Consider the following 20,192-nt stretch of genomic DNA (forward strand, 5'->3'; position numbering starts at 1 on the left):
AATGTTTTTTTAATAAAACAAAATAAATATTTGGAAAATGTTGCAAAATCGATTTTGATACCAGGGCCTCATGAAAATAGTTGTTACGGACCGACCAACGTCACGTAGGTAAACAAGCGACGAAACATTGTAAAATCAATTGTGTTTTGAAGGCTATACGAACGGTTCCGTTATAGACTATACATATTATTTTAATCTGCATAACATTTTGAGAATTTCACTGTACATAGTAAATATTAATATACAAAATGATATCTTCGAATAAAGTTTTACGAATTAGTCCAGTGGCGGCGCGAGGTAAAATTAATATGTGGGCGAAGTAGACTTAAAGAGGCCCTTTTTTAAAATTTTTTTAATAAACATTTAATTCGGAATTACCTACAACAAAATAAGTATACATTATTTTATCGCTATTGAATTTTATGTACGATTTTTCATTAATGACATCAAAATAATATACTTAATCACATCTCACTTTTCTGATCTAGTGGTTGTACAATGGTGTTTATTTTTTTTTCTATCCTGTTTACAAAATTTCTACTTGATGGAGTGCTTTGATCTCAACATACAGTATCTTATCTTTTAGCAAATTGGATCAATATGGTACTTTAAAAAAGGTCATTTTTCGATTTTCTCAATAGTTATTCAATGCCACGGGAAAAACCACCGATAAATTACAAAAAATCGCTAAAAATGGGATTTTAATTTCTATCGCTTTGTTTATCAGCATCACGATTTAAGATTCAGCATAGAAACAAATAAAAACAAAAATAACGCTTTTAGTTATTTTGTTGTAATTCATAATATTAATTCAACATACAGGCTATAATAAAATTTAATAACAATATAAAATATCCAGACTGACAAATCGTCTCTGCTCAGAATCGTTTTTCGTATACAATGATATGATATCATTGAATTCAAATTTAATATAATCCATTATACAGTGACCCACTTATAACCTACTGTACAGCAGAGCGACATCAACTTACCCGTTTTTTTTTTACATTTCTTTCGATTTAAACTAGAAACACATTGATGTTTGATGATTGATTAAAAGCTCTGAAGTCTGAATGCTTTGCGTGGAGTTTTGATTTTAGTTTGCGAAATTGTTTAAATCCAAACAATAACAACTAGGTAGGTACCTATAAATCTTATACTACCCATTGATAATGTTTATGACCAAAAAATAAAAATACTTTTATATTATAATATTATATTCTAAATATATGGTTAGGTATAGGTAGGTACGTCGTGTGTAAAATGTACATAAACGATTCCGGTCTGTGTACATAATGTTATATGTAAGTAACCACTTCAAATTTAAAGGGAAATCAAACCAGTGACAGAAACAAGATAAACAAAATAAATAAATATCTCTATTAATTTATTATATTATTTTTATGTCATATCCGCGAGTTTTAATAATATTCTATACGAGACTCGCGTACGGCGGGATATTTCACCCGGTATTTCGTTCCGATCCGTCTGGTAGCTCTGGGCCGTCTCGGTGCATGTGCGAATGTGAAAACGGCGGGAAAATCTGACTTTATCATCGGGCATTTGTTTACAATGTTTACATTAACTATTTTTTTTCTTCGTTCGAGTCTTACGTCGTTGCTCGTCGACTGTTATACCGCACCATCTCCACCGCGAATTTGACCGGACGCAATTTTTTACCACCGTTGTTGTTTCTCCGCAATTCGTATTCTTTTCTCTGCGTTTCGTGACGCCCACAGTACGTACGACGTTTGTCGACCGACTAACCGATTTTTGGACGACGTCATCCAGTGCGCTGCAAGTACCAGATTTTCGGTACTTCCTGTGCCTATCCCCATATACGGCGGCCAACGAGACATGCAGGTATATGATGTTTTGTGCACGATATAGAAATAATTTATTATTCTTATATAATATTTATATATTTTATACATGACATTAAATGTAATATATTAAAATAAATACCTATCCATTTGCCTACCTTTATGTATGGTTGTGTGTGTGTGTGTGTGTGTCTGAGCGCGCGCGCGCGTGTGTCACTTCTTGTGAAATTTTTTTTGCAGAGCGCCGTGAAGAGTAGACAGTTTGTGAAAGAAGGTCCAACGAAAAATGTCAGCATCAACGTCAACTATGACAAGCTGGAGCAGATTGGCGAAGGGACGTATGGAGTCGTGTACAAAGCGTTAGACAAGCAGACCGGCAAGTTTGTTGCCCTGAAAAAAGTCAGGATGGAATCGTAAGTTTTTTTTTTTGACAACTGCCCAGTTAGATTTAGTTCTTGCCAGAAATGCAAGTCGCCATGTGTCTTAATATCTCCGTCAGTCTCAAGATAATTTTGTCCACTTGACTGTGTGTACCATCTTTGTGTGACGTGTTTTTGTACCTACGTTGTAATAAACTAACCTTTCGTGGATTGTACAGAAGTGCAGAAGGTGTACCTTCGACAGCCATGAGAGAGATTTCATTGTTGAAGGAAATAAACCATGAAAATGTCGTTAAACTCTATGATGTCATTATGTCTGACAAGAAATTGTTTTTAGTATTTGAATTTATGGACTATGATTTAAAAAAAGTATTAGAATTGCGCAGAAAAGAATTTGGATTCGGATTACCTGAACCTCAAATTAAGGTGAGATTAACTTAGAGGAATATAATAATTATAGATATTACTATAATGTAACACCATCATCCTCATTTAATAGATATGTTGTTAATAGTTCTTGTTCAATTTATAATTACATAATAATAAAATAAATATTTTCTGCTTGGATTTAATCAAAAACAAAATTAGATAAAAATTATTTTTGCATAGGTACTTTATTTAAGAATTTAAATTCTCAATATTTTACTTTTTAATTTATTGAAAATGTCATAGGTAGGTAGGTACTTTAAGTTCACTATTATACACATTTTATTCTTAAATATTGATTTATGACATGAATTTGGTACATTACTTACACAGGAACATACACAGCAATATCATAAGAAGTAGGTATTCCAATTATTTACTAAATTATGGTAATTTTTCCACAATAGTAAAACAATTACTTTTTATGTTTAAAAACAAAAGACTATAATATTATAATTATGGTTCATTGATTTTAAAATGATGTGCATATTTTTTTTATGTCTGATAACACTTTTATAGTGGAAAAAATCATTTGATTTTAAACTTTAAGGGGGTTTCTGGTAGCAAAATGGATCTAGTTTGTACTTTGATGAGATCAAAAGTAAACAATTTCAGTAACAGTACTTTTCAAAATATTTGGAAATTCAAAAATTATAAATTTGTTAAAATGTTCAAATTATTACTAAAACAATTGTTTAATAACTTTAGTTATCAAAAAGTTAGACCACCTTCATTCAGAATCATTTTTTATTGTACACAATGATTTATCATTGAATTAAAATTTAAAATGTTCATCATAATGCCTACTCAATAACGAGGTATACTCACTTCTGTACTGTACTGTTTTTTTTTTTTTTAATTTGTAAATAGATTTACTAAGAAAAAATTAGTTTTTAAATAATATAGATTTTATTGGAATATTAAAATTATTTTGCATTTGGCCATTGCCCTGAGAAAATAATAATTTCACAATTTGAGATTTACCCATTAAATTATTAGCTATTAAAATTAAAAATATTTTTTCCTGACAACTACCCTTTTTCTCTCTCCCCTCCCTCCCTACTTTAGAACCAATAACTACAGGGGAATTGTTTTCAGAGTTCTTCCCTATTGGCTATTACTCCTGACCATAAGTACCTACAATAAAACCTTATGACAATTTTATTTATTAATTTATAGTTTTTTTAAATTTATTTAATATATTCTTATTATACTTACTTGCTTAAGTATAGTTAAATTGTTATTAGTTAATACTTCATTAAACTATTCTTGACAAATTTATTTTATAAAGTATTTATGATGACATTTCATTAATTTTATTTTATTTTAACCTTATTTTCTTATTTTTAATATTTTTTATGTACAATTTTTTTTTAACTTTCAGAGTTACTTATACCAAATACTAAATGCATTAGCGTATTGTCATATTCATCGCATAATTCATCGAGATCTGAAGCCACAAAACCTTTTAGTAAATACTGCAGGTGGTATAATAAAATTGGCAGACTTTGGATTAGCTAGAGCATTTTCATTTCCCCTCCGTAACTATACACATGAAGTTATTACTTTATGGTATAGAGCTCCTGAAATATTGTTAGGAGCTAAAGTATACACCATGGCTGTAGATCTCTGGAGCCTTGGGTGTATATTCACAGAAATGGTGAGTTTTTAAAATGCATTTGTCTTTTATTAAAAAGTTATTAAAAAAAAAAGTTTAAACAATAATAAACACAATACTTTATTCAAACTTTATGTTTTTATTGTGTTGTTTTATTTAAATAGATGACTTTAAGGCCATTGTTTCCGGGCGATTCAGAAATTGACCAGTTATTTAGAATCTTTCGGACTCTTGGAACTCCAACAGATGTCACATGGCCTGGAGTAGATCAATTACCAGATTTTAAACCATTATTCCCACTATGGGAAGCACGCCTTATTGAAGATTTCTTACCTGAACTCTCTGATAAAAATCAACAAAATGTGTTTTATGTGAGTAAGAGTGTTTATTAACAGAATAATAAAAACACTAACAATATTAAATGAATTAAAATCAAAACAAAAATAACTACAGTCACATAAAAATTAAAAATATGTGCTAGTTGAGTAATGAAATGAATGTTATAAACGTATTATTATTCATTTAATTTTATACATATAGGTATAATAGTAGTTTAAATTTGAATAATGATGTTATTTTAATTATTAATCTATACCATGTGTTAAGAGGACGGCACATGATGTCTCCGTTTTACAAACTTAAAAATTGCCATGTTGTACGATTGAGATAACAAATGCCCATGTGGCGTCCTCTTAATCAAGGTACCTTGATTAGTGGTTTCTTAAAACATTGATTTTAGATATTAAAGATTTATTTGAAAGAATATTATTTGTTTCATTACATTTCTATCATTCATTTTATTAATTTTAAAAGATAAGTGGTATCCAATAAAACTGAAATTATCTGCCTGAAGAAGTAAATAGTATAATGGCAAAATCTCTTAATACATCAAATATATTTTATATTACATATTAGCTATTATTTATTATAAACGTCTTATAAATACGTCTTAGGTACAAGTGAAACTAAGAAAATATTTTATTAAAAAGTCTAAGATTTATTTTCTATATTACATGTTATGTAGAAAATACTGAATGTCATTATATTGGAAAATAATAACAAAATATCAGATTGTAAATTACCATTACTTGGATATGAGTAGGTATATGAAAATAATGTTAGTTTTAATATTATAATTAATAATATTATATTATTATTTTTAATCCCAGATTATAAAATACCACATTTTTCAATAATGTGAAAATTAAATCAATAATATAAGCTTATTCTTAGAGATAATTAAATGTAAGTAACAATATATTTTATGTTATAATTAATGTATTTTTCTTTAATAACAGGCAATGTGTACCTACAATCCGGCAAACAGAATGTCGGCTGAAAAAATATTGGAAATGGATTATTTTCATAGTTTAAGACTGGCATCTCTACCGGAAACACCTTAAATAATATCGATAATTTTTAACTTTTTTTAGTGAGTTATGAATATCTGGTTTATTTTGGAGTGTTGAGTACATTCTAGTTATACCAAATTAAATTTTAAATTTTAAAGTGTAAATAGTTAGTGAAATACTACCATTGACCAAAAGTTAAAATTTAAGTTAATATTATGACTTGCTTTGGGCCAAAAACATATATAAAAAATAATCGACACGAGTTCAAACCTGTAACAAGATTAATGTATTCATTTTTTTTTCCTTTTTGTTGAAAATTTTATTTTATTATGTACTTTATTTTGTTTTGATTTTTTTCCCCTTATTAATTTTTGTATAGTTAAATATGCAATTTATCCCATAATTACTCTTGTACTTACTGTATTATATTTTGATTTTGTATCAGTATTTGAATTAAGCCATTTATTAATTATTATTATTCTTATTATCATCACACAAATGTGCATATTGTACCATATATCTAAAACATTAAATTCCAACATCTCAACTATGCTGCTAATATCAGGAACTGTAAATGTAGTAACCTCATGCCACATCTGGAATGTTTTTATGAAAACGTTCTGCACAATAGATGAAAAAATACATAGTTCTTTATAAATTTTGATTACATCTTATCATTTTTTTGTTTTAACTGCCTCTTCGGGTATAACTATATTATTGTGTATTGAAGGTGATCGAATGTATGCTGATCGCCTAGGTCCTCCTTTGCTGTCGTCTGTTGCTATTTTATTGTACAAATCCTCCTCACTTGTTGGTGTAACGACAATTTTCACATGGCTTTTGGGTCGTTCGTCGGGACTATATAACTTCATACTTAATGGACTTTTCAAACTAGAACTCCTCCGGAGCTATGCAACAATGAAACGCAATAACAACAATATTGTTGTAGTGTTACAAAAAGAGATAATAAAGTTGTATTTTAAAATCGATAAAACTTAGTACAAAATGATGCTTTTTACATTAGATTATTATTAATACGTACAAGTACCAGTGAGTGTTTTACGGTAGTGCAAACATATTATTCAGTAATAATCAATATATGATAATATGTGCTCTGGCTTTAATAGAGCCTTATCAAAAGCATTAAATACTATATTATTATTATATAATGTGTATTTCGAGTATGAAATACGTAATAACAAAATAACGCTTATGAAGTGATGATGGTGGTCTAAATTTCTTGTTCAGCTACATTGCCGGCCTGCGATGATCTCGAACTCTGTAAATAAATTGTTAAAGCTGTGCAATTTATACAAATATTGTGATGTTCGATACATACGTTTAGTGCTTAATAAAGCCCTCGTAACGAGGTGTGAGAATAATTTAATGTAGTGGTTAAAAATACATATAATGAATAATATAAATTAATACTTGTATAATTATATTTATGTGTAGACATGAAGTATACAAGAAGCTTAACCTACTTAAACTTGTCCATGATTAAATATGGAAAGTTCTTTTTATGTTAGGTACCTATAAGCTATAGGGCTAAATGTAATATTGAATATCATAGAAAACACCGTAGTTACAGTAATTGAACAAATTAATAAGCCACTCCAGATCAGTATTATTATTTTATATAATTTTAAGTTCTTGTAAGAACTAAATATAATACTGTATTTTTCTATAAAAAATAATTTTTTTATTGTTTTCTGATAGCTTAACATTTTTTCTATAAATAGTCATAGGTGGGTATTTAAATTTGAAAATGGGGAGTATATGCCAAATATACCTATATATATCTGATCACTAATCCCGCTCATCTAAATATCTATAATAGTAAATAATCATGAAGACAAATAATTTTCTAATACAAGGGGTCGTCTTTGAATAAAAATATAAATATGTATAGCTTGATGGCAGTACAAATTATATTATAACTTTTCAAACATTAACGTTGGAAAAGATATTATAATGATAGCCTAGGTACCTAGTTACCGAATCAGCGTTATAACAATCTCCATAGCTTTAGCTTAAGTGCCTCTACGTATACTTTACCTACATACGAACGTTAATAAAATAATAATATAAATAACAATATATTTTACCTGCGTTTTTGTTGGCGTTCCGATCTGTCCCGCGGTCGTTTGTTTTATGTAACTCTTGTCATCAAATATTTTCACCTCTCCACCACCTGGTCTGTGTTTCATGTTATCCAACGAGCCGACCTTGCTCTGGGCTTTAATGACGTCCACTTTTTGATCCTCGATCTATATATTCATATAATACGTGTTTAATAATATTATAGGTACATAATAACAACAATAGGTATGTATTTTATATGCGATTTATGTGCACGTAAAACAGGAACAGCGTAGGTACGTTTTTATAGCGCAGCAATCCGTTGTGAATATTATAGTTTTGTTTTATGTGTGTATGTATATAATATGAACTACCTACCGATAAAGGTATAATGATATTATACCGAGTGATTCACCTAGCTTGCTCACCCTAATTGGCCTAATTTTTGTTTAACTTTTAGTTATTTATTTTTCATAGGCGATACATTTAAACATTAACAACTAATAAAATATATAATACGTGACTAGATCAAAAAAAAAAACTAAGCAAATAAAACAATAGTTAAAATAGTTGAGATACCTAGTTAATAAATAAGGTACAGGTAAACACTGTTCTTTGTAAACTTATATAGAATTGAACGCGTTTTAGATTTGGACGTCTAGGTTTGAGATATAGATGATGATTGCTTCTAGTGTGGCCATGTAGAGATTTTTCGTATGCCCAAGTTGAATATCGCCTCGGGCATTCTTCAACTATGTGTAAGAGTTTTTCACGTTCGGATGTAGATTTAAAGCCCCAATTATAGAGCATTTGTCCAGTTTTTCTATGATTTGTTCAGAATAGCCCATTGTCTGCGCTTCTGCCTTCAACCCTGGTTATCTTATCGTTAGATTACCTTTCTGGGTGTTCGTCTATCCACTCGTCGATTCATCCGCTTATTACTTTCATAATAAGTGTATTTAAATTCAGGTTTTTGGACGTAAGGACCAGACTTTTAAACATTTTTTATATTATTTAAGGGGTGCCCTAAACATTTTAATTGAATATTTACTTTATTTTAGCAAAAATTTGGTAGGTACCTAGGTCGTTACTCGTTATATAGGTACATTTTATATTTCGAATAAGTAAATACCGCCATTTAAGGTCATTCGCAACATTCACACATTTAATATGACACTTAACGGTAGGCTGATTGGATGAATGATGATTATTGATTATAGCCATAGGTATTCGCATAAGTAATAAAAATCGTAACATTTCCTCGGCGTAACACGAATTTATGTCGCTCTGTATAATATTATTTGAAACGGATTGCTGTTTTTTTTTATATAACGTCCACAAATAACACACTTAAAACGTTATACCTAGATATGTAATATATGTATAAATATTTGCAGAGACCAAAAAAATGAACACAGAACAATCAGTGTATAATAATATATAATATAAAGACTGTGGAAACGGTGTACTGTTTATAATAAAATGTAGGTATATAATAATATTATAGTATTGCAGTGTAAGACATGAACACGCACACTCGTTTGTACAAACAGTTTTGCATATTCTATAGGTATATTTTACGGCCCTAAATATATGTATATGCATTAAGCGTTGTGACTTGGTGAATATATATATATATTATTATATTACGAGTAGGTACCTCCTGCTATGTATATGTGTGTATATATATATATACATTATACACATTACACATACATATATAAGGTACATACGCGTCTTGCGACCTAATTTTGTATTTACTCACGTCGTGCGAATCCTTTTCTAATAATTGTATGGATTGGCTCTAAAAAATTAAAATATGGTTTTCCATAAAAAAAAAATTACACAGCCTTCTTGATAAACAATAATAATATTACTAGGTCATTATATGACTCTTATTAGAATCTGTTCGAAGTAAAGTTGTTGAAAAATAATACTAAAAACTACGTTTTGATTAACCTTTACAAAAAAAAAGATTTCTTTAAGCATTAATTTAGACTCATTGTAGTTATGACAACTATATCGGGATAGACACCTAGTATTATTTGACTAATATCGTGCCTATAAGATTTCATACCACAAATATGTATTATACCTACCTAATAACAATATAAAATGTTACACAAGGCACATAACATAATATTATAATACAGTACCTGCACTCTGCAGCTAATTATAGGTAGGTAAGACGTATTTGTGTAGAATGTAGAACCATTATTTATTGTTCTATGGTAGAACATAGCCCATACGCGGCGATTTAATATCAAATAGTATTAGAGAAAGTCCAACATTTATATAGAGAATATTACCTAGGTATGTCTAATTAACAAGCATAATATTTCTCTTACAGAAAAATGTAAAATATTTTTTAGTTTAATAAAAAAAATAAATGTTTGAGTACTCATCAACGGAATGAAACGGGTCAGGGCATCAAGCCAAAGATAAAATCCACAAAAATAGAATCTAATGTATAAATAGTTTGAAGTTTTAAAATAATAACAAATCGTTCAAATATTATAACTTATATTATTAAGCTATAAAATAATAAAATATTTCGTCAAATGTGACATATTTTTAGAGGGCTTGATTATATATTATTTGAGTGTACTTTGCACTCCTACGTTCTATTCCCACCGCCACCTATAAAGGTATGTATATAATATTAATTCCTAATGGTTAAACAATCAATTATTAATCAACAAGTTGAAATACTGCAATAACTGATATTTGTATAATCGTATCTATAGATATGAATACGGTAACCGAACGATATTTTCCACGAATCGTGTGGTTTTAGTTATGTACATATTATATTGATATGGAATTATTTTTCAAAGGTCAGGGACTTAGCACATACAACACACAAGTCACTCAGTTAACAATGCAAACTGATATTTAAAAATTAATAAGTCATAAAATATTTAAATAGTGTTGGTTATGAGTGTTATAATATTTCACACTTTAATTTTAATCATAATATATAGGTTGATGTGTATATCATATATTAGACCTATAAACTAATGGACAGCGCATTCCACTCCGCCCTGCTATCATTGCTAAGTGATCATATAACCAGAGAGGGAAAGAACATAAAGTAGTGAAGGAGCCCGAAATATAAGGAACTGAATAAATTTTACTACTTTGTTTCTTTTCTCGCTCACTCTATCATACCCCTGACTTATCTCTCTTAGCGCTGTCCATATAATATTATAGTTTATAGGTCTATGATTAATAACTACCTTGGAGGAAAAGGTATGTTCTTTTTTCATCCCATGGAATTTTCCCAGGGATATCAAATAATTTGTATTACTCTACCTAAATAATAGCTAGGTAATTCTTTTCATCGAAATATAATTATTATTATTATTTTACCTTTTGATTTTAAATACGAATCGAATACAGTTCAATAATTCAATTTCAATTTCAAAAATATTATATGGAAAGATTGAAAGACTGAAATACTGAAATATAATAAATTAAAATGTTTGTGATATTTTGATTCTTGTACCTATTTAGTTGATGACATAAAATACATAGAATATCTAGGTAATACATGACGATTATAATGTTCGTAACTATCTATAATATACATCACAGTATCCTTACAAGATTTTTAAACAAGAACTTTTAAAATAAAATAGAAAACAAGATTACCTATACCTCACGCGTCGTGGTATATCAGAAGTCAGAACGAATCAATTTTCTATTAGAACCTATATTATAATTTATAATTCAGACGACGGTATAATATATATATATACCGTTTGTCTGCGAAAACTGGGTACACTCTACTACCTATATTACTCAGTAGGCACCATATACATATTATTTTAGAATTCTGTCTACGATAGATTGATGATCCAATAGTCTAGTTTCTTGTCACTTAAACCGAATTCAAAAATATGTTTGGGGTACTGAGTAACATGGGTAATTTAGTTGTAGAGTTTACCCTGGTTTCGTGGACACACGATATATATTAGGTATATTATAGGTATATAATTACATAGTATACCAATCAAACGGAGATTGAAAATCTAGTTAAAAAAACAAGTTGTTTTTAATTTGTGTACCACTGCTGGTATTATTATAACATTACCTTGACAGCTCCTCCGCCGGGAGTGTGTTTAATGTTGTCTTTAGACCCAATTTTCGGTTTTGCCTTATCTTTGAAGTCGAGCTTAACTGTTTCGATTTTTTTGTCACCTCCCCCCGGCTTGTGGGTTTTGTTGTCCAGTGAACCGACTTTAGGTTTGGCGTTCCACTGCAGCTTAACACTTTGAATCTACAAAAATAAACATTTTAGGTTTATACATTTCAATACAATTCAAATTAAATAAATAATAACGGAAATAATATGACAATTATTATAAGATGATGAAATAATATAAATTAGGTATATAATAATATGATAATATCGGTACTGATTAAATTATCGCATTTAATTAAACATTTCAGTTTTCACAATTTCCCCTTTTAGAAATTAACTAAATATTACAGCAAAATATGTTCATCCCCGATTTAATTTTACAAAATATTTTTATAAGTGTGGGTGATCTCCGCTTGGGCTTGGTGAAAATTTGGGTCGATAACTTAAAAATATTTTTAAATATGGGCCGTATTTTCTGTTTCCCCGGGGTCAAATTGTATTTCCAGTCCCTGTGGCCTGCACTAGCACCACTGAAAGTAATCGCGTGCTAGCTATTAAATAGCCTTGGGTTTTTAGTGTATAGTTTACCTATAATGAAAAATTAAATTTATATATTGAACTTTATATTCTATTTACAAGGCGTATCATAGCTGCAATACAACATCATTCATAATAACTATCATTAGCACACATATGCAATGTCGACATTACAAAATATATAGGTACCTATAATAGAGTTCAGCTGTATTTCGTGCCTCATATTAATATTATAATATCCATGATATTATTATTATTATTACCTTTTTGTCGCCACCGCCGGGAACGTAAGCGTCATTTTTGGCCTCGACTCTCGTACCGGCTTTCCATTCGAGTTTTCTGTTTTCGATTTTCACTTGCCCGCCGCCCGGTTTGTGACTGGTGTTCTGCAGTGATCCGACTTTCGACCGGACTACCTTGAGATTCGGAGATGGCGCAGATCCCACTTGCACTTTGTTCATCGGCAACCCTATACATATTACCAAAACGACATAAGTACAATATAGTAACGAACAGTCAACGGAATTCGATTCCGCCACACGGCACACCCCGTGGTTGTCGTCACTCACTCTTTTGTCCGATTGACATCACGCTCTCCGAAGGAGACTTTGGCGTAACCGCTCGGGTGGGAGTTTTCAATTCTGAACGGTCTTTTTTCGGGATTTTGCTCGGCGACTTGCCCACGTCATTATCGTTCTGACGATCGCCCTGTATGTCGACAACAGTAATAAACGTATTACTATTATAGTCGTAGGTATAATCTATTATAATAATTTATAATGATGGTTCTGCAGTGTTCCTACAACCGAACATTCTCTTAGAATATGAATTATATCTATGTAGGTGTAGCTGTATCTATAGATACATACAAGTCACAACCTACAACGAGTAAGGAGTTAAACAATAAATACACAGAAGACGACTTACTTTAGAGTTTGACGAATCTTTGAGAGGTTCATTGTCTGAAATATACAATCAGATAAAAACAAATTAATTAATATTTATTTTGTTATTTTACATAGATATGGGTACATATAAATATTCGAAACATTTATTGTGAATGTTAATAATATAATAATAATAATATTATAATAATATAGGCGTGCAATTGAAATTTATTATTTTCTATGTATTATAATATCAATAGTAATACGTAAGTATATATTATATAGGTAGTTTTAATAATTTGCGTATACTCTACTATTATATAAGTTGAAGCTGTAATTTATTACACATACTTTTATTGATTAACAATTAAATTTATACATACCACATAGGTAGACACATTTATTTATGTAAAAACATACCAAAACATATGAAAACCATATGTATATGTTATGTTATATAATATATAACAAACAATAATATGCAAATATATAGGTATACTTATATAAGTACCTAACATGTATATGATGTATGACGTAATAATATAATAGGTATTATAAAATTGAGTGCAGAATATGACATACTTAATGATTTAAGAGGACGCTACACGGACATTAGTTGTCTCCGTCTTACAAGTGTGTAACATAGCAAACTTACGCACATCATATCACGTTTAGCTTCGTTACCTAGCTTAAAAACTAGAGTGAATTGACCTATTGTGAATATGGATGGTAAGAAGTAAGAAAATAGTATTATATGTGTTTGTATGTGGGTTTTTATAATAGTTCAATTTTTTACCAAATATTGCGTATTTAATAAAGCGCCAATTAAAAATGCTAAAACTAACTTAAAAACTGAATTATCGTACAAATCTGGAATACAAACACAAATAATGTTCTTACCATCAAGTTTCATAATAGGTCGATTCACTTTAACTTTTAAACTAAAGAAACTAAACGTGGTCTACTGAGGGTAAATTTGGTATATTATGCACTCGTAAGACGGAAACACCAAAATATGTCTGTGTAGCGACGTAGCGTCCACTTATGGATTTAATAAGCGTGCAGTTGTAGTATTGAGTGTGCATCTCTAAAGTGCCATCGGTAAACACCACTACAGTGGCTTTTGTGGGACACCACATGATTATCGTAATGCGGTGAACATTTAAATATTTGAATACGATGGGCTATAGCCGCCCCCCCCCCCCCGAATTTTAGTTCCCTCACCCATAAATTTTTTTAGTGACATTTTTAGAAAATATGTTGTGTACCCTAAATATTAAAGGCTATAGCCTCCCCCCATTAAGTTCATCACGCATATGCGTACAGCTCCGTTTTAAACGTTCAATTTTACAGTATAAGAGTCAAGTACACAACACGTGTTGGCATACCTAGTATAATATACTTCAATAGCAACGGGTTGTATGCATTCGACGTAGCGGTGTATGAAACTACTGCATTCACAAATTATTTATGTTTTATGTAAAAGAAATATTATAAATCTAATTTTAGTACCTATTTAGTACTTTATAATGTTAACCTAGATAATTGTTAACATTGTTACGTCACGTTTTGTCTGTCATTGTAATATTATTGTTATAACGAAATTAAATGAAATATTATATTCAAAGGACAATTAATTAATAAATAAATATTATGCAATATGTTTGGTGAATATAATATAGTGCGTGTAATCGGCCTGCTGGAAATAGAATAATACCTTTAATTATTTTTAAAGTATCGGGCCTGGAGTTCTTACTCAACTGCGGCACGACCTCATCGTCTCCGCCGGCAACGCGGTCTTCCGCCGCGGTGAACGTCGCTCTGTACCGTTCGTTTAGCGGGTCACCGTTGCCGGTCGACTTCACCGCCGCGGCCGCGTAATCCCTAGCAGCTCTCGTCTCATCCACCGGCGGCTCCCTACCCCGCGCTGAGCCTACCCTGCCGTCGTCGTGGGCCACTCGTGGTTGCTCCTTGACCGTTTTCAAATGAGTGGCTTCGAAGTGCAACTTTCTAAGTTCCGATGCCCGGTTGCCGTGCTCCACCGCAACCGGCCTCTGGGCAGCAGGCTGATCTTTTTCCGGCGATCCTTTGCGCTCGTACCGCGGCTGTTCGTAATCTCTGACAGCTGACGGTCTGTCGTCTGGCCTAGTCGCCGCGGCCACCTGTCTGCTGGCCGCGCCGTACTCTGCGGCGGGACCGACTTCTGATCTGATGTTTTTGAAGTCCGTCAAACGCCTACCACTCACGTCTTCCTGTTCCGGTTTCTTGAACTCGGCGGCCGGCCGTCTGCCATCCTCTAATTGTACAGAGTCCTGCCCGGGCGCCAGTCTTCGGGCACCACCGGTAAGCTCCGGCTGCCGCCTACTGCCACCTTCATCCTGCAGCAAATCCGGCGCCGGCCTCCTACCATACTCGGCCACTCCGTCGTTCCTGCGTGACATCATGTCCACCCCGGCCTTTGCAGTATTCGCGTCCAACACGCTGTCCCGTCTCGTCAACAAATGTTGCTGTTGTTGTTGCTGTTGTTGTTGCTGCTGCTGTTTCTGTTGTTGTGGCTGCTGTTGTTGTTGTTGTTGTTGTTGTTGTTGTTGTGGCTGCACGTCTCTGATTTTTTGCATGCCATTTTGCATCTGCGCCGGTTGTCTACTGCCGTTGAGGCCACCATCGTCTTCCTGTGGAGCCGCGGGCCTGGTGCTGTTGTACCCGCCGGCTGCCTGAGCCGGAAAACGTGTCTGCTCCTGTCCCTCAGGTATCACCAACGATTGTCTACCGTACTGTTGTTCCTGCTGCTGCGGTTTTCCGTACGGTACCGCTCCCGGCGCCACCGCCCTCGGCTGCCACTGCTTGTTTGGGTCAGCTGCTCCGTCACCGGCTCGGCCGCCTATAAACGCCGTCGAATCCCTTCGATTTAGCACCGGCTGCTGCTGTTGGTTAATGGAAGAATTGACCACTACTTCTTCGTCATCATCACCTCCTACGGGTCTCGCCTGTCTACCGTTTTCCGACCTGAACTGCGGCCTGTCTTCGCTGACCCGAGACGTAGGGCCACGGCGGTCCTGCATCGGAAGCTGTTGCCTATACTGTTGTTGTTCTTGTTGCATTGGTGGTCTCTGTTGCATGCTGTTGTTGTTGTTGATGTTGTTATAGTTCTGCGGTGGAGGCCCACGCTGTTGCTGTAACTGTCCCGGACCACGAACGCCGACGTCCGGTGGCAGAGTTTGCCGGATAAGATTCCAAGGACTGGCCTTATTATCGCCTGGTGTTCTCGGTGGTGGTGGCCGTTGCTGCTGTCCCTGTGGCCTGTTGGGCGCGCCGTACGGACCTTGCTGATAGAATTCGGGCCGCGGCGGTCTTGCACCGAATTCAGGGGCCCGCTGTTGCGGTGGCTTGGGTTGTACCGTCGTCTGACAATGAAAAAATACAAATGTATATACATTACAAACAAGCGCGTACGCTCTCAAATATTTATCTTCTTATTGAATATTAATTTGGCACAAATAATAAGTGGTTTTTTTATGATTACAATGCTGTTACAAGTTCCACTTTATTAAATTATTCTATTACAGTAACTTTAATTTGTCCTCAAATCTCTATAATAAGTCTCAAACGACTGTAAAATTATAAAATTTCACCCCAAATATCACGTATGAGATGACATGAAATTTAAGTTCAACACACATATTTGTATAGTCTATATTGTCATAAACTCATAACTCGTTAGTAGGAACTTTCAATACAATATAACAGTCATTGTGTTTTTTGTCAATCTGCTGACTGTTTATGTACTTAATAGTTTATTAATTGTTATGATAGACGACACTACGATAGTGTACTATAAAATATATTACTAATTATATTGTGTTGATGATGAAAGGCAATAAAATAGTTTGAAGAAAACGGCTCGCTCATTAGCAGACAAAAAATAACCGCCCAACGTCGAAACTTCTCTATAATATACCGTAAGTAAATCTACTTTCAATAATTTTTACATAGCGTACACGTATTATTATATTTGTTGTGGCTCTCCCTGGCTCCATATTATATGGTTCACAATAATTATACTATACAATAATATTGTACCTGTGTTATATCTCTAGCAGTGCAATACTGTGAAAATATTCGTCTCTTACCGTGTTCAATTGACTTCTTGTATCCGGTACGTAACCGCCGCCCGTGGGTTCTACAATGCTACTCCGACGATGGCTGTCCATGTTATTTTTTATTGTTAGTTAATTTCGTTAGTGTTCACAATGTGTATCGCAGTTACGCGATGCCATGTGTGTATTAATAAAAAATATATTATTTACGCGCTATATATATGTGTATTTGTATTTATTTAAGAGAGTATATAATTATAATTTAAACACGCTTTTGTCGTTTAAAACGATAATATACATAGACTATATTATAAATATAGCGAACAATATTATGTTATGCATACATTTTTAAATAGGTATTGTATGCGTCCGTTTCTTGCGATCACCTAAAAATGACAATCACAACATTTAGGTACATCGCTTTAAACACGATACACACCGCTGGCGAATCGTAACTATATATTGAATCGCACGCGTCGAACACTTAACATATATATACATATTATAATAATATACTGACTGACATCGTGCCTACACACACAAAACATAAATATATATATTCCTATATATTCATATAATGCACGAACAAAATGGGGCAGAATCGATTATTCGGTATGTTTTGAAGACTGTGGGAAGAGGGGTAGACAACGGAAAACTACTATATTCCACCCAAAGCTACGCTGCACGTCATCCATCGATTTCCGGAGCTATACATGTATAAATTAAACGTCCGTGAGTATTTACGGAGACCCCAAAAATGAATACCTGTATGGCGGTATATACGACTTATAACTATTATAATTTATCATGTTTATTTTATAAGTTATATGAGTTTGTTCCATAACCAAAAACGACTGCACGAAAAGCAGGCGTATCATAATATCTACGCAATTTTTTTTTCGATTCGATTTCGACTGAAAATTGTTTATATGGATGTTAAATATTTTTAGAATTACGGATGGATATAATATATAATATGTGTATGTCTATAGATAATTATAATACTTTTAAAAAGTTAATATGGTTTAAATACCAACTCGTTTTCTACTGTATGCATATCAATATATAGTACTGCCCCACGCCTTAACGCAGTTCTACTATATAACGATTAAATTAATAAAATTAAAAATATAAATAATATTTGTGCAATTAACACAAATTAACACTTGTAATAACACAATAAATTGTAATACATTTTGCAATTAAGTGAGCAAAATCCCTGATAAAAATCGAAAAATGTATTTTTTAACCGTTGTTCTTAGAGGATTATCATTGTCTATACAGAATATAACGAGTATTACAAAATGCTTTTATAGATATATAAAATGTGTAAATACTATACACACATAATATTATATTTGTAATATAATATAACATACCTTATGGACGAGTTTAATAATAGTTCTACTGAAATGAGCGTGAATATGTGTCAAAGCTTGGTAAGTTCTTGTGCTTCACTGAGCTCGGCGAATACAGCTCTAAACTTCGGCGTGATCAAAATTCGCGTGCTTATACACGCGCTAATAAAACACTATATACTATATACGGCACGAACAGCTCCCGATTTCCCTGTAGCTAGGCGGGGTTGGTGGTGGGGACAGCTTTCAGGGGTGACAGAGTGGAGGCTCTTCCCTCCATCACTTTATATACATATATAAATACAAAATATATTTTCCACCAATAAAAACACTATATACACACATAACAAATTCCAACAATCATAATAATACATATGACGTTTTGCTATGACTTTATATATTTTAGTGAGTCATATATTTAGCATGACGTTCCAAAATGCAAAAACGGTATACTTATATAGGCTATATGTCCTATATATTATAATAATAAATACCATAAATATCAAGTAATCAAATCATGTAAAGGTGGTTACGTGTATTAATTTCTATTAACCATTCCAATAAATTGTAGTTTTATACAAAATTAGTAATTAAACATACAATATTCTAAGTTATTTGACAGGTAAATATACCTAAACGGAATAAAATAATAAACTATTTATTGCGTATGTTCATCGATAAGAAAATTTTGTTTGTCATAAGCCAAGTAGTTTTAATAGGGACAAAGGGTGCTAATTTTTAGTAGACAGCTAGGTACATTATCATAATTTATTTTTTAGTAAGGATTTTTTGTGTTTTTAAATATTATTGCTATAAAATTGAATATTCTTATAAATTAGACTGTTTTGACACCAGTAAATGTAGATCTATTGATCGATACATAGAAAATCTGTATATAAATAAATATAATATGTAACCTATTATACCTATATTATAAATATAATATAATACAAACATGTTAGATTAAACTCTTTAATATAGTACGATGTTTTCGTTTCGGTGATTCAGTTACAATGATATCTGATATAGATTTTATAATGTAAGCCAATTTTGAACAAGTAGGTTAAAGCTTTAACATGTTGGTACATGTTCTAGTTTAACTGACGACGAGGGTTGTCTTTATATTTTCATACCAAAAAATATAAATAAAAATACGAGTATAAAGTGAAAGGCGCTGCCTAGGTAATAAAATATTGACATGCAATCCTGTAATAACGGCGTAATCTCCTGTTTAGTAAATATCCACCCTCCCATGATGCCATATTATTATTATTATTATTATTAGCTTCTGGAAGAATATACCTACTACAAAACACTGTGGATATTATAATAACAATAAATTGAGTTCTATACGTAGGTAAGCAGCGTACATTTTAACGACTGTGTACAGTGAAATAAGACTATTATATGACATTATATACCTAGGTATCTTATGATTATACTATAATATGTTCAGTTCCTTTGAGAAATATAACAATTGAAATT

The 20,192-nt window shown here is 32.1% G+C and overlaps 2 protein-coding genes across 5 annotated transcripts; one reads left to right on the forward strand and one right to left on the reverse strand.

The window, feature by feature from the left end:
- Positions 1-1,268: 1,268 nt before the first annotated feature.
- Positions 1,269-6,263, forward strand: LOC132945957 (cyclin-dependent kinase 2-like). 2 transcript variants are annotated; one of them, XM_061015802.1, is made up of 6 exons: positions 1,285-1,863; positions 2,064-2,236; positions 2,422-2,629; positions 4,014-4,289; positions 4,412-4,618; positions 5,546-6,263. In XM_061015802.1, the coding sequence occupies exons 1-6, from the start codon at positions 1,858-1,860 to the stop codon at positions 5,648-5,650; spliced, it is 975 nt and encodes a 324-aa protein (XP_060871785.1). In that variant the 5' UTR covers positions 1,285-1,857; the 3' UTR covers positions 5,651-6,263. The 2 variants fall into 2 exon arrangements, with proteins under 2 accessions (XP_060871784.1, XP_060871785.1); XM_061015801.1 differs by having other exon boundaries at positions 1,269-2,236.
- LOC132945956 (microtubule-associated protein tau-like) lies at positions 5,546-19,099 on the reverse strand. 3 transcript variants are annotated; one of them, XM_061015798.1, is made up of 10 exons: positions 18,729-19,099; positions 17,383-17,735; positions 14,970-16,656; positions 13,293-13,327; positions 12,935-13,073; positions 12,629-12,834; positions 11,778-11,963; positions 9,447-9,485; positions 7,708-7,869; positions 5,546-6,507 (listed from the first exon to the last, which is right to left on the reverse strand). In XM_061015798.1, the coding sequence occupies exons 2-10, from the start codon at positions 17,461-17,463 to the stop codon at positions 6,274-6,276; spliced, it is 2,769 nt and encodes a 922-aa protein (XP_060871781.1). In that variant the 5' UTR covers positions 17,464-17,735; positions 18,729-19,099; the 3' UTR covers positions 5,546-6,273. The 3 variants fall into 3 exon arrangements, with proteins under 3 accessions (XP_060871781.1, XP_060871782.1, XP_060871783.1); XM_061015800.1 differs by lacking the exons at positions 5,546-6,507; positions 18,729-19,099 and adding an exon at positions 6,551-6,878 and having other exon boundaries at positions 17,383-17,798; XM_061015799.1 differs by lacking the exons at positions 9,447-9,485; positions 18,729-19,099 and having other exon boundaries at positions 17,383-17,793.
- Between the last annotated feature and the right edge of the window lie 1,093 nt (positions 19,100-20,192).

This window comes from Metopolophium dirhodum, chromosome 5 (genome assembly GCF_019925205.1).
Source record: "Metopolophium dirhodum isolate CAU chromosome 5, ASM1992520v1, whole genome shotgun sequence".
Lineage (NCBI taxonomy): Eukaryota > Metazoa > Arthropoda > Insecta > Hemiptera > Aphididae > Metopolophium > Metopolophium dirhodum.

Coding starts and splice junctions, on each gene's coding strand:
- LOC132945957 (XM_061015801.1), top strand. CDS start 1,986: ATGTATGGTTGTGTGTGTGTGTGTGTGTGTCTGAGCGCGCGCGCGCGT. Junction 2,630..4,013: donor TACCTGAACCTCAAATTAAG/GTGAGATTAACT, acceptor TTTAACTTTCAG/AGTTACTTATACCAAATACT. Junction 4,290..4,411: donor GGTGTATATTCACAGAAATG/GTGAGTTTTTAA, acceptor TTATTTAAATAG/ATGACTTTAAGGCCATTGTT.
- LOC132945956 (XM_061015798.1), bottom strand. CDS start 17,463: ATGGACAGCCATCGTCGGAGTAGCATTGTAGAACCCACGGGCGGCGGT. Junction 12,835..12,934: donor GATGTCAATCGGACAAAAGA/GTGAGTGACGAC, acceptor TAATATGTATAG/GGTTGCCGATGAACAAAGTG. Junction 11,964..12,628: donor CCGGCGGTGGCGACAAAAAG/GTAATAATAATA, acceptor TTATTTTTGTAG/ATTCAAAGTGTTAAGCTGCA.